Below are 22,730 nucleotides of genomic sequence, written 5' to 3'. Positions count from 1 at the left end.
CCCCTGAACTTTGAAGCCCGTCCAGTGTCTCATCCCAGCTTGGTGCCATCTCCGGGCCTGGCTGCTGCTCTGTGCCGCTGCTCTGTGTCGCTGCACTGTGCCACTGCTCTGTGCCACTGTGCAGGGCCGGTGGTGACCATCCTCGCTGCCCTCGTGGCGGCACCAAGCGGAGGCTGAGCTGGGGCTTATAAAGAGGCACAAAATCATTTGCTTCCCGCCCCATCCCTCCTCAGCGTAGCTATTCCTGAGGCTTTGTGGGTGCCTGGGTTTTCAGGGCTGCTGAGTCCCAAACCCAGCGTGGTGTCCCCCAGCCTGGGGGGGACCAGGCGCCCAGGCAGGGACAGCTGAGCCTGTCCCCATGCCGGTGGGATGCCCAGCGCCGGCCCCCGAGCCCTGCAGGCTGCGGATGCTGCCGAGCGCAGGCAGGCGCTGGCCCCGCTCCCGCAGCCCAGTCCCAGGATCTACAAACCAGACGCTCTCCACTCAGGCATTTTTTTCCACTCCCAAACCACCACAGTCCAGCCCCCTGCCCTCCCCAGCTCCCCCCGCCCCAGCCTCCCTTATGCTGCTCCGCAGCCGGCCGTACCCACGGCCCCTGGCAGAGGGCAGGCAGGTGCCTTTGGAGGTGGCCAAAGGGGGTCCCTGCCCGGTGGGTGTGAGGAGCAGCCCAGGGCCCAGCCTGTGCCCAGCTGCACCCAGGGCATCTCGGAGAGGGGAGCAGAGGGGCTGTGAGGGAGCAGGGACACACGGGTGCTCCTGGGCTCCCTCGCTGCCACCAAGGATCCCACCCTACTCGCCCCACCGGCAGCCAGCACAGCCGCGCTGCTCTGCCCAGCACCCGGCCCCGGCGGCGGGCTGAAACAAACCATCAAATATTTTTGCTGGTGGCTTGGAGTCGGAGCCACCCGCAGCCGCTCAGCCGCCGTAGCTACAGCAAACACCCCAGCCAGGCTTTCGCGGGTGCACACCTCAAATCCCTCGTCCTGGAGCACCAGCCGGCTCCAGCATCCTCTGTTCTCACCACCAGAACCGGCACTTCCCAGGGCCGAGGAGCCGAGGCTGGTCCCACCGGTGGTCCCCAGGGATGTGGGGGGCTCTGGAGCCGGGGCAGGCTGAGGCAGAGCCGCGCCACCAAACCTCCCTGGGGTTGGGGCTGCGAGTGCTGCGCCTCCACCCTCTGCCAGGGCTCGACACTGCAGCAGGAGGGTGCCATGGTCGCAGGCAGTCTCTGGTTTAATTTGACCTCTTTGGAAGGGGAGTGTTTCCATACAGCGCACACTGGCACCGCAGGAACGCAGCATCCAGCCGGGTGGGATCCCCGCAGACCCCTCGCTCCTCCTCTGCTTTGCTTCCCCCATCTCCTTTTCTTTAAAGCAATGCAGAGATAAAATACACTCGATAGAAACACATTAAATAACAGGAAAATTAAATACAGTAATTACCTTATTTTTTTCTTTTGGATGATACAGAGGTTCAAGTTTACTGTAAAAGAGGGTCAGCGCTACACAGGAGTCTGAAGGGACGGGCTTGGCCCAGGAGGAACTGACAGAAATCACATCGGCGTGGAAAAACGCCGCTGGGGTTGGGGAGCCTTACGCTGGTATATGATCGTGTGTAAATAGAGCCTTAAACTACAGGAGAGACGATATAAACCACTGGAGCCCTCTGAGCCTGACACAGAATGCGTCCTGGCGAGCGCCGGCATCCCCGGCCCCTGCCCGGCCGCTCGCAGGCCACCCCAAAAACAGGAGACGCTCAGCTGGAGCTGCGGGCGCTGCCCTGGCTGCGTGCGGGGAGGGTCCGGACGGCCGAGCCCGGCGGGCTGGGGCTGCCACCGCACCCCGCACCCAACCGCGGCCACACGGGACCAGCGCCGGGACCAGCCTCATCCTGGGAAACCCATCCTTTGTGCGGTGGCACCAGGGGGCCGGGGGCTCCGGCAGGGGCGGGGACCCCCGCCCTCGCCGACCACCATCCTGGCAAATTGACCCAGATTGGGTGTGTGCAGCCTCCCCTGAGCGAGGCCACGCGCAGCCGGCCGGGAGGGCGCTGGGGCAGGCGGGGGATTTCGGCAGGAGCCCGGCGAGGCACCGAGCAGGGATGCAGCCGGTGACCCGACAGCTCCGTGGGACCCTACAAGGAATAGGTCTGCAGCAGGGCAGGGGCAGGAGCGCAGCCCCACGGGACGGGCGGTGGAAGGTGCTGGGGCCACGCTGGGACACGTGCACCTGGGGACGCGGGACATGACACAGGGACACTGTCACGCGGATGGGAAGCCAGGCGAAGCCGTGCTGACGCGCTGCAGTGCTGAGCCCAGTGCCAGCCCCCATCCTGGCTCGCCCTGTCCTCGCCGTCCGCCCAGCCCTGGCCAGCGGGATGGCAGCACTTGCCAATCCCCGTCCCCACCGAGACACGCGGGAACATCCCCGCTGGTGCCGGGGAGCTGCCGTGCCGTGCCACGCCGTGCCGTGCAGCCGCTGGGGACCGGGAGGGAAAAAGGGTGTTTCACTAAAACTGAAACATTTCGTTCCCATCGGGGGCCTTGGCACCCACGGGCGTGGATGGGGCAAATCCACACGGAAAACCAAAACCTCTCACTGTGGCCATGGAGCCAGGGGGTGGGTCGGTGGGGACAGGCAAAATCCCCTCCGTCTTTGGCACACTTGCCATGGCAGCCAGCGCGGCCACTTCTCACCTAAAAGACATTTAGGTGAAAAATTTCCAGCCCAGCTTAAAAAAATAATAAGAAAAAAATAGCTACAAAAATAGTGACAATTTCTCAGCTGAGAACTTTGTGCTGGTGAAATCTGCAGATCCCGTTACTGAGACGTTCCAGAAATTCATCCCGGTTTTGTCACGTTGGCCAAGTTGGAAGAGAAGACAGAAATCATTGCCTGTGGTGCCCCAGTCCGCAGAGGGGGAGAACTTCAGCCTCAGGGGCCACACAGTCGGTTTTAAGATCCCACCAACAACATTTTTTAAATATTAAAAATCTTTGAGGAAGGGGAGGAAAAAGAAAAAAAAAAGAAGCAGCTCTTCCTGCTGGGAGGCGTTTCTTCCTGGGCATCCCTCATCCCTCGACCCCCCCCTCGGACCCAGAACCTGCGGGGAGGCACCCCTGCACGCCTGGGGGTGCCCGACCCCCCTCGCCCTGGGGCTGGGGCAGGGGGAGGCAGGATGGATGGGAGGAAAACACTGCGGCCACCAGCTTTGTCCCTGCACAGGGAGTGGGATGGGGCTGGGCCGTGGGGCAGGAGGTTCCTGGGCTGTGGGGCTGCAGTGAGGAGGAGGAAGGTCTCTTATTGCTCTGTGTGGCTGCGATGCTCATTGCACGCACATGCTTTGGGCCCCCCCCGGTCCTTGCCTGGGCAGCCTCCCGCTGCTGGGGAGGGCAGGGTGAGGCACTTCTGCTGCCGCACACAGAGGTCTGGCGTGGATGGCAAGGCACGGCGGGCAGGGGTGCCGCCACGGCACCCCACGAGGCACCAGCATGTCCGTGGCCGCCTGCAGGGCCAGGCTGGGCCGGGGCAGCAGCCAAGCCTCTGCCGCAGCCGCCGGGCTCCGGGTACCCTGGCCATGCCGCAGCACGGAGGGGCCGGGGCAAAAGCCGGCGGGGCACCACGGGGCAGGCAGCGGCAGCTGTGGGAGCAGCACTGAGGGGCGGCAGCATCGTGGGTGCTCTCCACCTGCTCCACCCAGGCATCCTGACACCAGTCCCAGGGCAGCATTTGTCCAAGCAAGTGTCCGTGCAGGGTGAAGGTGCCTCTGGCACGTGCCAGGGACCCCTCGGCAGTGGCAGCTAGTGGTCATGGCGCAGGTCACGCTGCCGTGCCCCGTGCCGTGGGCAGCCCTAGGCACAGAGCACAGCAGTGATCCGGGGCGCGTGCCGGGGTCCCCCAGCACCGGGAGAGCTGCTCGGCGCTCACGTCCCCTCTCTTCCTCTCCTACGCAGCCCCGGTGGGTGTCCTGGCCACGGCGCGGCGCGGGGCTGCCGCGGTCGCGCTCACATGCTGTCCGCCAGCTGGTGACAGTCCAAGTCCCCCTTCAGCTCCAGGAAGCCCGGCAGCTTCACCCCCGTCTTGCGGTCCACGCACCAGCACTTGCCGCGCTGCCCGTCCAGCGCCGGGTGACACTGAGGGGACGGGTTGGGTGAGGGACGCCCAGCCTGGCCCCCACGGCCCCATCCCCGCGGGCTGCCTGGCTGGGGCCACTGGGAGCTCTCGTGGGGGCTCTGTCACCCCCGGGGCACCCCGGGGCTACTGCAAAGGGCCCCACAACACCCAAAGGGTGAATACCACTGAAGCCAGGAGCTGCGGGTGCCCGACTGTGCCCCGGCACTGGCCTGTCCATCCGTCTGTCCCCCCTCCCAGCTGTGCAAAATTCCTCCACACGAGTGGCCCCCCCCACCCTCAGTGGTGGGCAAGAGCCTGTCCTACCTGCTTGGGGTGGAAGTTGCCGTTGCGGTCGCAGTTGGGGATGGGGATGACGTACAGGTCTTCGTGCGTGCGGGTCTGCGAGGCGGCCAGCCTCTCCAGCGCCCGGTGCAGCTCGCTCTGGCACGAGCCCTGCGCCTGCGGGAAGGTGGGGCTGAGCCGCCGGCCGGGCGGGTGCATGCCCTTACCCCAGCGCCCTGGGACCCCAACCCTTGGGGCTGCCCCACAAGCACCAGCTTCAAACCCCGCTCCTTCCCCAGGCTCCGCTGGCTCTGGAGCACAGCTCAGGGATGCTCAGCACCCGTCCTGCCCTCCCCAGCCCAGCACCGTCCCGGTGCCAGCCGCCCGCCACGGTGCCAAGCAGTGCTCACTATGGGCCGCGTCTCCTCGCGGTGGTACGGGCTCCCGCTGTTGCGCATCTTGGTGCCGTGGTTGACCCGCTTCGCCTGCTGCTTCTGCAGGCACTTGCGGTCATGGATGCTGCAGGGGCTGAAGCTGTTGTTGGGGTGGTCGATCTCCTCCTTCTCTGCAAGGACACAGACCAGAGGGGGTCAGTGCTATGGGGCAGCCCCGGGGATGGCAGTGCCCCCACGGAGCAACCTGCACCCCCAGGCACAACGCGCAGCCGGATCCCACACCGTACTCCCTGGTCCCCACAGGCGTCATGCCCAGAGCCAGGTCCCCCCCGCCACTGCACCAGGCTGAGGTCTCCCTGAAGCACTGGGAAAAGGTCCTGGGAGTTTTTAGGACTCATTAGCTACGATTCACAGGCTTGTTGGCATGCATCTGTTATTGTAGGGTTGCAAATGCATGCTGCGAGAGCACCAGGCAGTTGCTCCAGTGTGCTGCACGGCACAAGGGTCAGGCTGTGCCCCATCAAGCCACGTGCCACCGGGTGCTGGGTACTCACCCACGGCACCAGACCCACAGGGCTGGAAAGTGACCCTGGGATGCACAGCCAGGGAGCCCCTGAAGACCCTCGTGCCCCCGAAAAGCTGCCTCTGAGGAGCGGCAGTGGGAATGGGGCACCAGGGCTGCACCAGGGCGATGCTGAGTGGCCTCGCCAGGCCCAGGGCAGCATCAGGCGCCGTGGCCGGGAGCAGAGCCGTGCTCTGCCATGGGGCACAGCCCCCGCAAAGACATGAAAGAAGGAATTCCTGGAATAAGAAAGTTAATCTCCCATGGGGCCAATCCCAAAAGGCGGCGCTTGGCTTCCTCGCCTGCACCAGGAGCGCAGCCAAACTGCGATCCCAGATGTTGGCAGCTGGAAGGAGCATCATGAGACCCAGGCTCTCGGCACAATTTTATTTTTAAAAAGCTGCCGGTTCCTCTGGTTTGGGGCCCATTAACGCTGTACGGAGGGGGGGGACGCCCCAGGGAGCTGGGGTTCCACCTGCGCTCGGAGCCACATCAGGCAGAGCCCGAGCAGTGTTTTGACCCCAACCTGCCTGGGCTCTAAGAGGAAAGCGGCCAGGGCTCCCTGCCCCAGTTTATCCCGGGGTTGGGCTTGTACTAATCAATATTACACCCAGCAACAGGAAAAACCTTCCCAAACAAGGCAGGGTCGGTCATGGTGCAGCATGGCTGGAAGCACCCAGGGCTCGCAGCACTGGGGTCGGAGGCTGCCGGGGTTATGCCTGGCACCAGCCCTTCCCATGAGCAGGCAGGCAACGGGGTCGGGGCCGCAGCCTCCTGCCCGCCACGTCCCCGCGGGATCCTGGCTCTGCTCTCCCATCGGCACCTCACGCAGAGGCTCTCCTGCAGCGAAGGGTTCCTGGACCGGCTCCCAGCAGCCCGGTTAAAGTTCACAGAGAAGCCCCGATCAAATCCTCCTTCATTCGTGTTATTTGCTTTTTGTTTAATCTGTCAAATTTTTCCAGGAAATGGCTCATGCCCTTGAAATTTGAAACACAAACCCGAAGTCTCCAGGACCCCGTGCAGACCAATGCCAGCCCTGGTGTGCACCAGCCCCAGCGGCACCAAACACGGGGCCGTGGTGCAACGTGGACGCTGGCGGTAGAGCCCAGCGGGGGGCTCGGGGGGCTTGGGCAGGGATGCTCCTTCCCTCCCCGTCTTCCCCCTGCACCCCTCAGGGAGACATGCGAGGAAGAGCTGGGTGGGAGATTTGGCGCCAGTGGGGACCACCATGCCAAAGTCCCGGCACCTCCATGCGCTGCTCCAGCGCCATGGAAAGGCAGGACCGGAGGCACCGGCCGCTGCCCGCTCGGCGCAGGGGAAGCCCTCACCCAGCCCCAGCACGGACCAACACCCCTCCTCCTCCCGCCAGCCGCCTTCAGAGTGTCAAATCTCTTGGCTTAAACAAAACCAGATGCCAATAACATTTTCATAAGGTCACATGAGACGTTGGTGCCTGCGGGCAGCGAGGCGGCTCTCGCCCGACTCCCGGCTCTGCGGACAGAGCTCTGGGACCTGCGGTGTCCCAACTCGCACCCCAGCTCCAGGATCCCTCCCTGCTGCCGGGATTGCTGCAGTCCTTGGGGTGACTTTCCCACCCGCTAAGCAACGTGCAGCAGCTCAAGGAGCCTCTCGCTTCCCTTGGCAATCTTCCTGCACCAGCTAGACAAGGAAACTCCTCGCACTTGCGTGCAAAGGCATGCAAAAAGCAATCTGTGGAGCCTGGAGGCCCCCGACCTGCCAGCCTCCCGCACCGCTCCCGGTGCAGCCCACTCTGCCCCAACCCCTTGGGAAGCACCATCTGGATGCCGGCCCTGGCCGCACCGGTGCCTGCGCCGTGCCCCCATGCCTCCTCACACCTCTGCCCCGGCCCCGCTCTGCCGGGCAGCCTTGGCCGCGCAGGGCAGCCCATGCACCGGCCGCCACCGCCCCAGTGCTGCCGGTCACGGCCGGGGCTGTGCCGGCAGAGAGAGCTCTCCGAGCAGCAGGGGAGGATTGGCAGAGTGGATGGGGGGGTGCCTGCTTGGCCGAGGCTGGGGGAAGCCCCTCTGCTCGGTTTGGGATGGAAGCAGGTGCCAAGGGGACGGAAATGTGTGCTGCCTTGTTGTTTGCACAGACTGGCCGCCCTGTCCCAGCAGGAGGAGGGCTTCTGCCCGGCCCGCAGAGAGGAGACACAAATGAGTCATTCAGCGTCACCTTCAATTAACGGGAGCTGCAAATGAGGTTGATCATGTGCCGAACTTGTGACTCACCACACTGAGCCCAAGGGAGCAGTGAAGGGCTCCGGGCTCCACCACGCGGCTCCCATGGGAGGAGAGCCCAGGGCAGGGAGCGACGCCTCAGAAGCATGTGTGTGTCCGTGGCAGATGGATGAGCATCAGGGGCCCCCACAGCTCCAGCCCTGCTCCCTCCGCCCCACCAGCTCAGCCACAAAGGATCCCATGTGCCCCACGGGCCAGAGGGGACACATCCACGTGTCTGTGGCTGACACAGCACATGAGCCACAGTGAGTCCCGGCACCCTCCGCTTCCCCATCTGGCACCCCTGGTGTCGCCTGCGGGTGGTCCTGGCAGGGCCACGGCGCAGCGCCAGCTCTCTTGGCTGCCAGGGCTTTTGACTTGGCAGGCACCGGTGCGGGGAAGTCTGTGCTCGTTCCGCCAAGCGCTGGCTCCGGTGGAAAGTGGGGAGCTGGGGCATAGGCATGGTTGGGGTGCAGGTACGAGGCACCTACTGCTCCTTGGCCAGGGACACCGGCTGGGAAGCTTGGCCCATCCCCATCCCACCAGGACACACTGCTGAGCCCCGCCGTGCCCAAGCGCAGCCGAGCACATCTGCGCCTCCCAGCTCAGTACCTGACGTGAGCCCGATGGAGGAGAGGTCAGGATGCAGGAGAGGGAGTGAGGAATGCAGATGCAGACAATTCCCTGTAGGGACCAGGAGCAGCGCCTGGCCCAGAGAAACCCGAGCATGGGCAAAGGCCAGACCCCATCCCGGGGGACAGCTGGGACAGGGCAACAGCCTCGCCTGGCCCCCTGATCGGGCAGAAAGGGGCAGTGATGGATGCATGTGAGGTGGACGCTGCCGGGGCTGAACCCAGCCTGTCCTCACTGCCTGCGCACCGTCCAGCCGAGGCTCCGTCACCACCGTCCCTCCCAGACACTGCACGCAGGAAAGGAACAGGATCCATCCCAGCCACTGCTTACAGCAACCACGCAGGATGCACGCGGCTCCCATGGGGTCAGTTTTTCCCAGACATAGTTATTTGCCCAGCATTAAATCACTCGTCTCGTGTGCTGGGGAAAACGTCCTCACCTCTTCCCGGCTGCCACACGCGGGTTCAGCCACCACCTCCCCTGGGCACCCGCAGGCTGTGCCGAAAAGCCGCGGCTGGAACCTCCCAGGGCCAGCCCTGTCGCAGGGCTCCCGGCCGAGCAGCAGGATGCCCCGGGAGTCAGCTCGGAGCTGGAAGCAGGAGGCAGGGACCAGGGTCCCGTACAAGGTCCCCAGACCCGGAGACATGGGAGAGAGTCTCAGGAGACTGGCCACCCGTAGGTGCTGCAGGTCCTGGGAGAGCAGAGGGGCTCTTTCCTGGTGATGGAGCGGGGATCCATTGCCCAACCTCTCTGAAAGCCCAGCCTCAGCCCAGCCCCCGCTGATCCCAGCCTCTTCCCTGGAATGCAGAGCCCCCCCACCCCCAGGCTGAGCCCCCAGACAAAGTGTTTACTGTACGAGCTGCACGTTAACCACTTCCCAGCCGTCCGCCCGCCGCAGCCTCCGCTCGCCCGGCACCCGTGCAGGCTCAGCCCCGAGGGATGCAGGCGCAGCCGGGGGGCACCTGCTCCATACACCCCTGTCCTGAAATAGGCATTTAAGTCCCTTCTGCTTACCCAGAGGGGACCTGTCAGATGCACTGGCCGTGCCAGGGTGCCCTCACCAGCCAGGCAGGGCTGTGGTGGGAGCGATGGAGCATACAGACCCCAGCCCCATGCTCCCGCTGGCTCTGGGCTGCCGGAGCAGGACAGGGACCCGCAGCTTGGGCATCCCACCAGGACCTGCCCATAGGGGCTGCACGGAGCAATGTGCTGCAGAGGGTCCTGCCCACATCCTGCCGGGCTTTCCCGGACAAAGGGGCTCACCCATCCTGCCACCTGCGACCCTGAAGGCAGGCGCAGTGCCCGGTGGGCAAGCACCCGCTCCCACGGCCACCCAGCCATTCCCAGCAAGGCCAAAACACCGCACAAAGGAAAGGAAAAAACTGCAAGACTGTTTCCTAAAGCCTCTGGGAAAAAGTGCTGCATTACACGGGGCACGGCCAAAACCAACAGCCCTTGGCAGCCCGACGCAGCCCCTGGCCAGGGAGTCCAGACAGCTCCTGCAGGATGTGGGATGAGGACAGACAGGCAGGGCAGGGGGTCTCTGCAGCAGACCCCATGCTGAGCACTTGCGGCCAACTCCTGTCTCTGGAGAGGGGTGGCTGGAGGGGTCCATTCATGAAGGACCCTCCTCACGATGGGGACACTGGCAGAGCTGCCGCAGACCAGCCATGTGAGGAGGGAATGGAGCTTGGATCCAGCCCTCAGGGTGGACAGGGATGGACACTGCTCCAGCCCCTTCTGCCCCTTGGGGAGCTCTAGGTGACCCCACGCGGGGACAGAGCCAGAACAGCTTGTGGACTGTCCCGTGGTGGGATGTTGCTCCCCAGCTCCATGGGATACGGTCCCTATCACAGGGATGGGGAAGGGGCGAGCATGGCATCCAGACCCACTGACAGGCCAGCCCCACGGGCCAGGTCTCCATGCTCAGCCCCAAGGAGCGGCTCTGTTCCCACTGTCAAAGCCACGGCGTGACCTGTGCAGCCCTGGGGCTGGGCTCCCTCCACCAGCTCCGCTCCCAGCCCCCAGGACCTGCCCGAGCACCACAGGGGTCGCAGGGTGCCACGACCAACACCTGCAAGAGGGTCCTGGGGCAGACAGGCACGGACAGAGCCTGCAGGCAGTGGGTTTCTCCAGCCTGGCCCTGCCCAAGCCCACACCCTACCCTGCCCCGCTGCGGGACGGACAGAGCTGCCGGCCGAGCCCCGGCACAGAGCCCAGCCTGACCTGCCCGGGAGGGAAGCAGGTGCCCCGAGGCCTCTTTCCTGTTTCCTCCTGGCGGTGCTGGCAGAGCTGCCGGCAGCATCCCGGGGAAGCGGCAGCGCAGGGGTCACCATGCAACGGGTGCTCCCCTGGCAGCTGGGACCCGTCCCCGGAGGCGGTGGGTGCCTGCAGGACCCCCGGGCTGCCCTGTCATCCAGGGGCACTCTGCAGCACGGCGGGTGATGAGTCCCTGCAGAGCACCCCGCTCTGGCACACACGGAGCCACTGGCTGTGGCACCGCTGTGCCAGCGGTGGACAAGGATGGCACAAACGTGGCCCACTGGCACCCGCCTGTGGGAGCTCGCGCAGCTCCCTCCTGGGACGCCCTCCACGCACAACCACCGTGTCCCACCTCGGGGTCCCTGCTGAGCCCCCCACCCCACTCCCCCAACACCTGCCAAGCGAGCGGAGAGTGGGTTGGTGCAAACGGGCGCTGCTCGGGGGTGCCGCTGGCAACCCGGCGCCCACCCTTGGCCCCTCGGCCGCCCGGGGCCGGCCTTACCTGGCGGCTGGAGGCTCTCCTGGATGGCCTCGACGTCGGCCAGGTCCGTGCAGACGCCCTGGCCGTGCATGAGGGTGTGCAGGGGCCGCGGCACGCCGCGGGGCGGGTAGCACCGCAGCCCGGCGCCGCAGCGGGCGGTGTAGACGCCGCAGGCGGTGCCGCGGCCGAGGGCGCAGGTCGCGCAGCACCCGCAGCCCGGCTCCCGCACCAGCTCCGCGCAGCCCTGCGGAGCCTTGCAGCGCGCCAGCCGCTCCTCCGAGCACGGCGGGCACTGGATCGCCTCCTCGCCGCCGCCCGGCCCCGCCGCCGCCGCCAGCAGCAGCAGCAGCAGCGGCGGCAGAGCCCGCCCGGTGGCCCCGCGCCCGGCGGCCCCGCACCCGGTGGCCCCGCGCATGGCGGCTCCGCGCCGCTCCGCGCCCGGGCTGGCGGCGCTCGGCTGGCGGCGGACGCGGGGCGGCGGCGGCTTTATGCGGCCCCTGGCCACACCTCCCGCCGCCGGCACCGGGGCCACCGGCGGGGGCCGCCCCCGCCGCCACCGGCAAGCCACCGGGGAGAGCCGCTCCCCCGCCGACGGCGGCCACGGCGGTGGCCGCGGCTTCAGCACCGGGGAGGGCGGCTTCAGCACCGGGGCCACCGGCGGAGCAGCTCCGGTCCGGGCAGCCCGGAGACCCCCGGCCCTTACACACCCCGGGCCCCCCCACACCCCGGAGACCACCCCGCCACCCCCTCGCAGCCCCCGGCAGCCGCCCCGACACCCTTCCCGCCGCCGCCTGCCCGGTCCCGAGCCCAACTGGGATGAACTGGGGGGGGGGGGGGGGGGAAGCATACGGGGCTGCATCGCGGGGGGCTGTGGCCAAGACCCCCAGCGTGGGGCAGCCCGGGGTGGGCTCCGGGCCCGGGGGTCCCCGGCGGGAGCAAATGCGCTGCCGGTAACACGGCACGGCGGGCAGCTCCGCCCCCGGCGGCCAGCGGCGCCCCGGGCCGGCACCGCCGCTCCCCGCACCCCCCGCCCCGCAGCCGCCGGCTCCCCGCGCCCCCCGGCCCCGCACGGGCCCGTGATAAGTTGAAAGCTGCCGGCACCTAGTGGTTATTTCGGAAAATGGGGAGGCGGGCGGGGAGCCCGAGCATCCCTCCCCGCCGCTCCGGCCCCGCCAGCCCCCGCAGCACCAGGGCAGGGGCGGCCGAGCACCGGGGGAGGGCGGAGGCTGGGAGAGGGCAGGGCCCAGCCCCTGTGCCCGGGGGTCGGGTCCCCGAGCATCACCCTGGGGCCCGGTGACCCGCGAGCTGCACCAAGGGGCATCCCAGCCAGCGCCGGGCTCGGAGCAGCCGGGGGGACCCTCCTGGATGCGGCCGGGGCGGGGTCTTGGACACAGCCCGGGGTGGGGTGAGCTCCGGCACAAGCACAGCCTCGCTGCCCCTGCCCTGCGTGCGATGCCACGGTGCCTGCGCAGGCCTTGTGCGGGGCGTCCCCCACACTCCCGGCTTGCTGCGGGGGCAGCAAGAGGGGCAGAGACCCCCCTCCCTATCCCGGGGACAGGATCTGCTGTGGCCAGGGGTGAGGCACAGACTGGCTGAGCTCATGCCATGGGACAAGGAGCGGCTGCGCGCTGCGGGGAGCTTTGTCCTGCACGCTCAGGGATGCACCGGCACAGCAGCATCTGGGTGCTGGCCGTGTCGCCACGCTGACCCTGGCCAATGCCGGCAAAACCGCCACTCTGTGCTGCACAAAGACTGGCAAAGGCCACAACCAGCACCAACAGGGAGACAACGCAGCCCCTCAGGAAGGTGGCCTTCATCCTGTGGCACACAGGGAGCCAGCCCGGCTCTGTGCAGCCCTGCGGGGCGAGCACAACGTACAGGGAGCAACCACATCACACACAGTCTGTGCTGGCCCTGCTGAGGACTCGGCTGAGCAGCGGGAGCCACTGGGGTCTGTGACTGTGCTCAGCACCACTTTCAAGGCAGTTAACGGTCTGTGAACACTCGGACGTTGAGCCCGGCTGCGGGGGCCTGGAGTGGGGCTCTGTGCAGCAGGTGGGACATGAGGCAGCCTCCCAGGGGTGGGCAAAGATTCAAAGTGGCCCCAGGAGGTGGGGGCTGCCCCGCAGTGATGTATAAGGGGATGCACCTGGGCTGCCCTGGAGTGATCCTGCCCCAGCACAGCAGCAGCCTGCACCTCCTGCAGCTCCGCTCTCCATGGGACAGGCCAGTCCCCAGGCACTGGCGGCAGGGCTCAGCACGCTGCGCCGTGATAGAGGGGTGAGGGTGGTCACACGAGGGTCCAGCTCTGGTTGTGCCCAGGAGTTTAATGCAGCACAGAGGGACAGGAGCAGACATAGGGCCCTGTGCAGATGCGATACTGGACATCGCTTGTTTCATTTGCCCTGATTAAACAGGCAAGAAGGAGGAAGGTGGGGAGCAGCAAGTGGACAAAAAGCCACCTCCCAGGGTGCCTCAGCCTGGCCATGCGTGGAAAGAGCTCAGCACATCGCAAACCCCTCAAGAGGAACAGAGCCAGCCGGTAACGCAGGGCCCGGGTTGAGGACTCCAAACTCATGTCATGGGTGAAGCACATCTAGTGCTCAAAGTGGCACTTTGAGTGCCAGCACTGGTGGCACTGGCCACAGGGGCTCCCAGGACCATCTTCTCTCTCCTGTGCAGGTGAGCTGGGCAGCGCTGAGTGGGCAGGCAGGACACAGGTAGAGCTTGGGGCAGAGAGGGTCCGTGTTCCCCACACTCCCCAGCCCCCCTTCTCCCCTCCCAGCTGGCACAGGAGCCCTGCAAGGCATCATCATCCGGTGCTGCCCCAGAGCCCCTGCCCTGCCTGGCACTGCCGCGCAGTGGCCGTGACTACGGCAGAGATGCCAGCCTTGACACGGTGTCCAAGCTGGGACAAAACCCAAACAGGTGCCCAGCCCGGCTTGGGCTGCGGCACCTTATCAGGCCTTGGCAAGCGCTGTGCACCCACTGGGGAGACTGTTGTGTCTGCGGGCGCAGGCAGCACGGCAATGCTGGCGGCCAGCGTGACATGCAGGGAATGGGGACGTGTTTGCCACACAGCCCAGGGGGCTGTCCTCGCCTGGCACAGCTCTTCCAGGTCCCCATCCCAGCACCATCCTGTGAGACAGAGAGGGGGCCAGGCCTGGTGCAGCCCACAGCTATGCTGCCCCCCACCCCAAGATGTCAGCTCTGCAGCCAAGGAGGGTGCTCAGTACTCTCTGCAGTCCAGCTCCTCTGCCTGAGACAGAGCAGCCCCGTGCTCCCAGCCCCTGGGCTCTGTGGGCTCCCAGCACATCCCTCCCAATCTCAGTGGCTCTTTGGGGTTCCCGAGGCTGTGGGGGGCTCAGGCTCCCTGCAACTGCCCCAAGCAGGGTCTGGAGCAACGCCAGCCCTGGGGAGAGGCTGCAGGTCAGCGCAGGGCAGGGTCAGAAGTGGGGCTGGGGGTCAGAGAAGGCTGGAGATCCCCAGCCAGGGGTGGCTCTGATGGAGCCATCGAGACACATCGCCTTTTGTACCCGCTGTGGGACACGGTGACTGCACACACCGCAGGGCACAGGTATCACACACTGCAGGACACCAACACCTCCCGGGCCCTTGCAGCCCTGTCCCCAGGGCTCAGCCTGGCCGACCTGTGAGCCGGTCTCTGTCCCCTCCCAGCACCACGCACCGGCGCCCGGGCAGACCCTATGGAGCACCGGGCTGCTCTTGCTGTGGCCGATGCCCCCTGCTCCCACCCAGCCCCTTCCTCCACTCCCCTTCTCGCTGGTTTTACTCCCTATTTCCAGGCAGCATCTCCTCCCTGGCCCTCCCTCGCCTCGGTTTCAGCAGCTCCTCCTGGCCCTGGCTCTGTTCCCTGCAGTTCCTGGCTGCCCTCCTTGCCCCCGGCCAGCGGGGCAGACAGTGACCGGGCTGCGTGGGTGCTCAGCCCCCGCTGGATGCGGCCCGTGGGATGCGGGTGCCGGGGCGGGCAAGGGGCGTGTCGGGCAGCACGGGGGATGTGGTGATAACAGCGGGGGCCATGCCAGAGCCACAGAAGCAGACGGTGCGGGCAAGCAGGATGAGCCAAGCCCCCCTGTCCTGGGCAGCCTGGCCCCGAGGCAGCAGCATGGGGTCCGGCAGCCCCCAACACCTTCTCCGTACACTCTGCATCCTCTCGGTGCTGGCTGGGCGCCTGCTCCCCACCACAGCCCAGTGGTTTTACCCCCTGGGCTTGGAGGACACCACTCCGGATCCGGGCACCAGCCCCACAGACCCCACGGCGCCCGCCCTGGATGGGGAGGAAGGTAGGCATGGTGAGGCAGGGACATGGCTTCCCTGGCAGCCCCAGCTCCTGCACCCCAGCAAGGAGGGGGCACCTCCAGCGTAAGGCTGGAGGGTGACGTGTGGGGCGCCGGGGTCCAGGGCTGCTGGTGGCACCACTGTGGCCGCAGTGAGAGCCAGGAACTGGGATTGCTGTTCCGCCCTGGTCCCCCTCCAGCCTTGCCACCGCCTGCCCCTTTGCTCCTGCAGACAGAGATGCTGATGGCGTGGAGCCCATGCAGAAGGTGCTGCTGAGCAAACCCCCGCAGGCAACAGCCCCCAGACGCCGGGAGCCACTCGCCAGGGGGGCAGCGAAGGGTCCGGGCCATGTCCCACCACGCACACGAGGCCAGGTGCCTTTCCCCGGGCAGCATCACCCACTGCTTCCTCAGCAATCCCGAAACTCCCCAGCTGCTGCCGGGCCCCTTGCCACGTCCTTCCCCTTATCTGTGCCCTGCCCAGACAGCCACACCAGGCAGGGCAGCATGCCCTGCTCCATCCCCAAGCCATGGCTCAGCCACCTCTGCCCCCTTGGAAAGGAGCCGCAGCAGCTCCCAGCGTCCCCCCACATGGCACAGCCCCACAGCAGCGTTGGGGCACAGCCCCCACCCCGGGGTGCACACAGTGATGGCTGCAGCTGGGTTCCTGTGTCCCCCCCGGGATCCCCCCCAGCCCCTCACTGAGCTCTCCCCGTCTCTCTTAGCAGCACCGACCCACAGCCACGCCGGAGATCTTCGAGGGGAGCGCGGAGGAAGAGGAGTTCCTGCGGATCAAGGTAGTGGAGGGGTCCTGGTCCCTGGAGGGGCTGCGAGGGGCAGCCCAGGGTGGGCACCAAGCGAGAGGCTGGCGGGGCAGGATGAGGATGGCGCTGCAGGGGATGGGGGCAGTGGTCGGGGGTGTCAAGCTCAGCCCCTCCTCTCCTCCACATAGAGTACAGCGAAGGGGCTGCCTCGGCGGGTGCCCCCAGCCCCGGAGACAGACCCTGCTATCCAGGTGAGAGGTGGGCGCAGGGCACCCGTGCCAGTCCCTGGCATGCCGTCCCATGACTCACTGCTCTCTCCCTCTCCAGATGCACAATGGCTCCAGCTGCGTCTGCCCCGTGAGCCCCGGCCCTCCCGGCCCTCCTGGCCCTCCCGGCCCAAAGGTGCAGTGGTCCTCCCTGGGGAGAGGCAGGGGGTCCCGCTGGGAGAAATCCCTTGGCTTCTTTTAGCTGTGCAAAACTTTTTCTGCTCGGGATTTGGACTCTTACTTCAGGGTCTGGGTTGGGGGGACAACTCGGGTGTCCCCTGCCAGGGGGGCAGCGTGTCCCTGTGGTGGGCACTGGTGCAGGAAAGTGCCAGGAGCTGGGAGCCAGGAGCCAGGCTCTGTCTTTCCCTGACAGGGAGAGAAAGGCGACCGAGGGTCCCCAGGAGACAGAGGACAGCCCGGATTTTCTGGGGAGAGAGGGAAGACCGGCAACCCGGGCCAGCCAGGTCATCAGGGTCCCCGGGGCCCCCCAGGTCCTCCAGGACCACCAGGGCCCCCGGGACCACCAGGCGCCTCGGGAGCCAGGAGCCCACGCATGCCCGCCACCCTCCCCAAGGGATCGGAGAATGAGGTGAGCGCCGGGGTGGGGGGCACGCGTGGGCAATGCCAGCACTGGTGGGTGATGCCAGCACTGCTGTGGTGTCCATCCCTAGCTGGACCAGCAGGGACGGGAGGGCTCGGGCATGGGGCCATGGGATCGGGCAGCCCAGGAGAGGGGGAGCAGGGGATGGGACACAGCCATTCACTGACTCTGCTTTCTCTTTCCTCTCTCCCTCCAACCCAACACAAAGCTGGGAGCATCCAGCCCTGCAGGGAACCTGGGACCTCCAGGCCCCCCAGGGCTGCCTGGCCTGCCCGGACCCCCTGGCTACCCAGGCCATGAAGGCTCCCCAGGGGTCCCTGGGCGGGATGGGCAGCCAGGACCCCCTGGCCCGCCAGGGGATGTGGGACCACCTGGTTTCCCTGGGGCTGAAGGACCTCCGGGGTCTCCAGGCTTGGCTGGGCCAGACGGACCCCCGGGAGCACCAGGGCTCCCAGGCCCACAAGGTCCCCCGGGGGCACCTGGGCACGAAGGACCCCCCGGTCCCACAGGACCTGTGTCACTCCCTGGCAAACCAGGGCTCCGAGGGGAGCCAGGATTCCCCGGACTAAAGGTAAGGGGGTCCCAGCCCATCCATGGCCCTGGGGCCAGAGCAGAGCCAGCGGTGGTGGGGTGGGCATGGAGCAGCTGGGCTCACCAGCCCCTCGCTCTGCCCTGGCGGGGAGCAGCCCCCAGCACCGAGCCCATCGGAGGGCTGCCCCAACCCTGCTGCTGCGGGGCCCAGGGGGACACGGGGTGCTGACCCCCACACTCACCACCCCGCACGCCGGCAGGGTGAGAAGGGTGAACGCGGACTGCCAGGCATGCCGGGGAGCCCTGGCCGGGCTGGAGAGACGGGGTCCCCGGGCATGCCTGGCCCCATGGGGCCACCAGGACCACCGGGGGACTACAGGGTGAGTAGGGGGTCCTGGGGCTGTGGGTGCTCAGGGGTAGGGGCAGCCCCTGTGCTCAGCCTGGCGCGTCCTCTCCTTCCAGTGCGACTCGCGCCACGCAGGGCACCGCGGACCAGCCGGGCCGCCTGGCCCCAAGGTGAGCTGGGGGAGCGGGCACCGCAGACGGCGGGTGCTGGCAGCGAGGGCACAGGGGCGGCGTCAGCCGCGGCCTCTCCCCGGTGCTGGCACCAAGACCAAAGAGCCCCATGGCGGGTGTCACCCCATGGAGCGAGGCACGATGCTGTGCCGGGGGTCCGGGCGTGCCCAGGTACCCCCAGAGCCAGGGCACCGACAGGACGTCTCTGCTTTCCTTCCAGGGAGAAAAGGGTGACCCTGGAGAGAGGGTTTGTAGCCGTGGGCACCAGCGCGGTGGGAACTAGATGGGGGGGAGTCTCATCCCCACAGCCTGAGTGTGAACTCCTGAACCCTGTGTGCTGCCTCCACTCCCTCCACGTGCCGGGGCAGCGCCAGCCTTCGCCTTGCTCCAGCAGCACTGCCAGAGACCCCAAATATTCTGGGACACAGGGAGAGGGGGGTGGCGAGTCACACCATCCCCTGCGGCACATGCAAATGCACACATGCACACACACATGCAAGCACGTGCTGCACCCATGCACGCACGCAGCACGAACACCCATCCCCACCACTCAGCACAGGCTCTAATCGTGCCTCTCTCTGCGGCTCACCCAGGGGTGCTGCTACGGGGAACACGGGTGCAAACCAGGCCACCTCCCCTTGCCCAGCACCGGCAGCCAGTCCGGCTCCTGGGTGCCCATCAGCGGGTACCAAACGGTGAGTCCTCAGGGCTTGTGGGGCCCCGTCATGGCGAGGGGTGCCCGGGGACCCCAGCCTGGTCTTGGGGACCGTGCTGCCGGAGTCCAGGCAGCTCTGTATGCCCCATGCCATGGCTCACCCCACTGGCAGCCCCGCAGGGCTCAGCCCCAGCTGGGATGGAGGGATGGAGGATGGAGGGGTAGAGGATAGAGAGGGGAAGGATGGAGGTCAGTCTCAATCTTCTCTTTCTTTCTCTGCAGACCAGCAAAGAGGAGTCAGAGATTTATGGAGCGATCATCCCCCATGTGAGAGACACTGCCTGGCTCACGTCTGCGCGCTGCCCCGGCCTGGGGAGGTTCAGCCCCGGGAGGGGAACGGAGCGCGAAGGATGAGCAAGAGCAATGGGGTGTCATAGCTGCCCCCGCAAAAGGCAGCACCAAAATAGCCCAGTCCAATCTCCACACTGCTCTACCGCAGGGTCTGCGAGGTCCCCCCGGGAACCCCGGCCCCCCCGGGCCCCCTGGCCCCCCTGGAGCACCAGGTCTTCTCTACCTCAACGTAAGGCCCAGCACGGGCTGTGCACATGCCTGTGCCAGAGCACGCACACGTGTGAGCGTGCACAGCATGTGAGGCTCCCCACAAACCTGCCTGTCTTTGCTTCCAGAGGGTTTACCCCATCCGTGCCCAGCCGCCCTGCAAGCAGCCGGTAAGCCACAGCCTCGCTGTCCCTGAGAGGAACCCTGTCCCTTCCCCATGCACCAGCAAGGGTGTCCCTGTGCCCAGTGGCAGCAACGGGCCCCGCTTGCCTTCACAGGCAGCCACCAACACAGGCTGGGAAGCAGGTAAGGGCATTTCTTGGGTGTTTCGGGGGCTCCAGACTCCTTGGACACACCTTTTGTGAAGTCTTGCCTCCCTTCCTGGGTGTCAGGGCTGTGCCACCCTGCACGGGTCCCCAGCACCGCAGCTGGCTCTCCCATCCGTCTCCCACCACCACCACGTCCCTGCAGGGCTAGCTCCTGCAGGAGCATCTAGCCCCTGCACCAGGGCATCTTGTGACCCCCCCCACCCTCTCCAGGCTCTCCAGATGCTGATATCCCTCAGATGGAGCCGCTGGACTCCCGCGCTGATCTCCGGGTACGTCCTGGCTGCGGCCGTGGGCGAGCTGGGGGGCCTGCCCCACACGCCGCAGCTGGGTCGTGAACCTCTCCATCCCCCTCCCAGCGCCAGACGTGGGTCTTCAGGTCCAAGGAGCTGATGCTGAAGTCTGGCAGAGCCGTGCCCGAGGGGAGCCTCGTCTACGTGCGGGAAGGGAGCAGTGCCTTCCTCCGGACCCCCACCGGCTGGAGCCGCCTCCTGGTACCGTGCACCAAGGACGCCCCTCAGGGTCCTTCGGAAGGGTGGCCGGGACAGGCTCCAGCCCTGACACCGAGCTGGATTTGGCACTGGGGCAGCAGACCCCTGGGAAGGAGCCGTTTCCCCCCTAACCCATCCCTCTGCTCATTGCATTGAGCAGCTGGAGGATTCAGAGTCGCTCTTCGCCAGTGACGACCCCTCTGCCTCCACCCCACGGTACCAGGTGAGGGGTGCGGGCAGCCACTGGGTCCACTCACGTCCCAGCAAGGGGACAGTGCCCTCCTTTGCCTGCCGGGGGGGGATAGGTGGGCACTGTCCTCTCCTTTCCATCCAGGAGGGGAAGCAGGTACAGACAAGAGGTCCTGAGACGGTGCTGCCCGTGCTGGCCCCGACGGACTCGCTGGTGAGCCCTGTTGCAGCTGCGGCCAGGCCGGGAGGGATGTGCCGTGGAGACGGGCTGTTGGCAGGGCAGTGCCAGCCCGGCACAGGCAGAGCCTGGGGTTGTGTTGGTCTGGGGAGGGAGCTGCACCTGTGGCACCCATGGCACAGGGATGGGTGTCCCTGGGCTGACCCGAGCTGCATTATTCCAGGTCCAGAAGGAGGAGGGACAAGGGCTGCCCCAGCTCCTGCCAACCACCATCGCCCCACGGATCCCATCAGTGAGCAATGCCCCGCACCCTGGCTCCAGGGGTGGCAGATGGGTGGCCCAGCCACAGAAGAGGGGGGAGAGGTGCCCGGGGGACCCATCTGTGCCAGCCGGCACCGCAGAAGGCTTGAGCTCTCCCAGGAAGGGGGGAGCAGAGACATTGCCTGGTCATGCCTGAGCCTCACCGCCACCATGCCTCCCCTCCCCAGCTCCGCCTGGCTGCCCTGAATGTGCCCCTCGCCGGTGACATGAGTGGAATCCGGGGCGCCGACCTGCAGTGCTACCGGCAGTCCCAGGAGGCTCAGCTCTACGGCACTTTCCGGGCGTTCCTGTCAGCTCCCACCCAGGACCTGGTGTCCATTGTCAAGAGGATGGACAGGGCCCTCCCTGTTGTCAACCTGAAGGCAGGTACCCTCATCCCCTGTGGGTGCTGATGGAAGCAAAGCCCTGCGGCCCCCAGCAAGCCTCAGCGGGGGGAGCCTTGCCCTGTCCCGCGCTGGGGCTGCTGCACACCGGCCGCGCTCGGCACTTGTGTTTTGAGGAGCCAGGAGGAACCCAGAGCAAGTTATTGCCTATGTGTGGTTGGGACAAGGGCATCGCCCTGGCCCTCGTCCCCTGTCTCAGCACCACCACTCGCGCCCACAGGGCCAGCTGCTGGCCAAGTCCTGGAGCTCCCTCTTCGAGGGCCAAGCCAGTGCCGCCCTGCGGGGCCCCATCTACTCCTTCAATGGGCGCAACGTCCTGACAGATCCTCTCTGGTGAGTCCGGCCGCGGGGTGGGCACCGGCAGGGCATCCCCGAACAAATACACCCACGCCAGAAACCAGGGCAGGGGGCTGCAGCGGGTCTCCCCCAGCACCTGGTGCTTGCACGGGTGCAGGAGCTGGTGCAAAGAGCCAGAGGTGCCGCGGAGGGTGTTCCCCAGCCCCTGACACCCCCATCCCTGTCCGCAGGCCCCGCCGGCTGGCCTGGCATGGATCCACACTGCGGGGCGGCCAAGCCCGCAGGCGAGATTGCCAGGGCTGGCGCAGCTCTGGCCCCGGGGAGGGGCTGGCCGCCCCCCTGGGCGACGGCAGGCTGCTGGCCGGGCAGCGGCACAACTGTTCCGAGGCGCTGGTGGTGCTCTGCGTGGAGGTGGCCTTTCCCTACCGGCACATGTGGTAACCCCGGCATCGCAGCACCAGCGACCCCCAGCCGCACACCCCAGGCAGAGCCCCCCGTCCTATGGGACCGGGGAAACAGCCCCAGGAGCCCCATGGGCAGCACAGCGGGGGGAAAACTGCAGCGTCGGAGCCATGCAAGAGCACTGAGAGGACACCAGTCCTGCAGACGGGTTGTGCCGTGCTCATCCCCGGCTGTGCCGTCCCTGCGGATCCTCATGCCACGGGGTGGCAGGGTGATGCCAGGCCGCCCCCCCGTACCTCCAGCGAAGCGAACGCTGTCACTGCCCCAGAAATAAAGACACAAAAAAGCTGGTGTTTTGGTTGACACCCAGCGCTGTTCCGCAGGGGTCCCTATCTGGGACATCGCCCACTGCAGCGAGGGGCATGGAGGGGCACGCTGCAGCCAGCCCAGGGAGAAGGGAGAGGGTCTGGAGCTACACCCCATTGGGATCAGCACAAAAGGGGGGGGTGGAAGGGTGGGGGGGGCAGGAGAGTCGCAGGGTTCCATTTCTGTTGATGCCGATGTTGCCGGGCACTACGTCAACAGACCAGCCTCTGCCGGGCTGTGGGCAGCAGGCTTCGCCTCCCCTGGGTTGCGGCCGGCGAGGTTTGCCTCTCCTGGGGTGCGAGCAGCGGACGGAGGCAGAATGTACAAGAAGCTGTCATTGCCCCCCCCTTGGGGGAGTAGCTGGCAGGCAAGGGTGCGCGGGCAGGGCTGGGGCGCAGGGCCTGGGGGGAGGTTTGGGTCTCTGCCTGCACGTGGCGGCAGCCCCCTGGCCGGGGCCTCTGGGACAAGCACACGGGGCCAAGTTCCACGGCCCGGTGCCTGTTGAAGGGGCAGTAGCGCGTCCCTGGGGCCTGCCCAGTGTGTCCCCAGGCCTGCCCAGTGTGGTCCCAGGGCCTGCCCAGTATGCCCCAGTGCGACATAAGGGCCGGCCTAATGGGTCCCCAG

The 22,730-nt window shown here is 66.9% G+C and overlaps 3 protein-coding genes across 3 annotated transcripts; 2 read left to right on the top strand and 1 right to left on the bottom strand.

Annotated features, from left to right (window-relative positions):
• Nucleotides 1–1,396: 1,396 nt before the first annotated feature.
• Nucleotides 1,397–11,640, bottom strand: IGFBP4 (insulin like growth factor binding protein 4). Its single transcript, XM_075116827.1, has 4 exons — nucleotides 10,986–11,640; nucleotides 4,805–4,959; nucleotides 4,437–4,571; nucleotides 1,397–4,132 (listed from the first exon to the last, which is right to left on the bottom strand). The coding sequence occupies exons 1-4, from the start codon at nucleotides 11,377–11,379 to the stop codon at nucleotides 4,004–4,006; spliced, it is 813 nt and encodes a 270-aa protein (XP_074972928.1). The 5' UTR covers nucleotides 11,380–11,640; the 3' UTR covers nucleotides 1,397–4,003.
• A 4,129-nt stretch (nucleotides 11,641–15,769) lies between these two features.
• On the top strand, nucleotides 15,770–19,630 carry LOC142068121 (uncharacterized). The gene is made up of 14 exons (XM_075117367.1): nucleotides 15,770–15,874; nucleotides 15,988–16,059; nucleotides 16,215–16,277; nucleotides 16,354–16,428; nucleotides 16,666–16,881; nucleotides 17,102–17,464; nucleotides 17,685–17,804; nucleotides 17,887–17,940; nucleotides 18,161–18,187; nucleotides 18,534–18,635; nucleotides 18,878–18,922; nucleotides 19,095–19,175; nucleotides 19,282–19,323; nucleotides 19,625–19,630. The coding sequence occupies exons 1-14, from the start codon at nucleotides 15,770–15,772 to the stop codon at nucleotides 19,628–19,630; spliced, it is 1,371 nt and encodes a 456-aa protein (XP_074973468.1).
• Nucleotides 18,499–21,050, top strand: LOC142068120 (collagen alpha-1(XVIII) chain-like). The gene is made up of 11 exons (XM_075117366.1): nucleotides 18,499–18,635; nucleotides 18,878–18,922; nucleotides 19,095–19,175; nucleotides 19,282–19,323; nucleotides 19,432–19,459; nucleotides 19,693–19,751; nucleotides 19,839–19,973; nucleotides 20,131–20,193; nucleotides 20,305–20,373; nucleotides 20,561–20,629; nucleotides 20,826–21,050. Exons 6-11 carry the CDS (start codon nucleotides 19,719–19,721, stop codon nucleotides 21,048–21,050), a joined length of 594 nt encoding a protein of 197 aa, XP_074973467.1. The 5' UTR covers nucleotides 18,499–18,635; nucleotides 18,878–18,922; nucleotides 19,095–19,175; nucleotides 19,282–19,323; nucleotides 19,432–19,459; nucleotides 19,693–19,718.
• The last annotated feature ends 1,680 nt before the right edge of the window (nucleotides 21,051–22,730 follow it).

Source organism: Phalacrocorax aristotelis, chromosome 23 (genome assembly GCF_949628215.1).
Source record: "Phalacrocorax aristotelis chromosome 23, bGulAri2.1, whole genome shotgun sequence".
Taxonomy (NCBI): domain Eukaryota; kingdom Metazoa; phylum Chordata; class Aves; order Suliformes; family Phalacrocoracidae; genus Phalacrocorax; species Phalacrocorax aristotelis.
Note: the sequence above shows the minus strand (reverse complement) of the source record. Positions and strands in the feature narration are given on the sequence as shown.

Excerpts from the sequence above, each read along its gene's own strand:
- LOC142068121 (XM_075117367.1), top strand. The coding sequence starts at position 15,770 with ATGCCCTGCTCCATCCCCAAGCCATGGCTCAGCCACCTCTGCCCCCTT. Across the intron at positions 17,465-17,684 it reads CAGGATTCCCCGGACTAAAG|GGTGAGAAGGGTGAACGCGG; the intron begins GTAAGGGGGTCC and ends GCACGCCGGCAG. Across the intron at positions 19,176-19,281 it reads CAGGTCTTCTCTACCTCAAC|AGGGTTTACCCCATCCGTGC; the intron begins GTAAGGCCCAGC and ends CTTTGCTTCCAG.
- LOC142068120 (XM_075117366.1), top strand. The coding sequence starts at position 19,719 with ATGGAGCCGCTGGACTCCCGCGCTGATCTCCGG. Across the intron at positions 20,194-20,304 it reads CCTCCACCCCACGGTACCAG|GAGGGGAAGCAGGTACAGAC; the intron begins GTGAGGGGTGCG and ends CTTTCCATCCAG. Across the intron at positions 20,374-20,560 it reads TGGCCCCGACGGACTCGCTG|GTCCAGAAGGAGGAGGGACA; the intron begins GTGAGCCCTGTT and ends GCATTATTCCAG.
- IGFBP4 (XM_075116827.1), bottom strand. The coding sequence starts at position 11,379 with ATGCGCGGGGCCACCGGGTGCGGGGCCGCCGGGCGCGGGGCCACCGGG. Across the intron at positions 4,572-4,804 it reads GCGAGGAGACGCGGCCCATA|GCGCAGGGCTCGTGCCAGAG; the intron begins GTGAGCACTGCT and ends ACCTTCCCGCAG. Across the intron at positions 4,133-4,436 it reads GCAACTTCCACCCCAAGCAG|TGTCACCCGGCGCTGGACGG; the intron begins GTAGGACAGGCT and ends CCGTCCCCTCAG.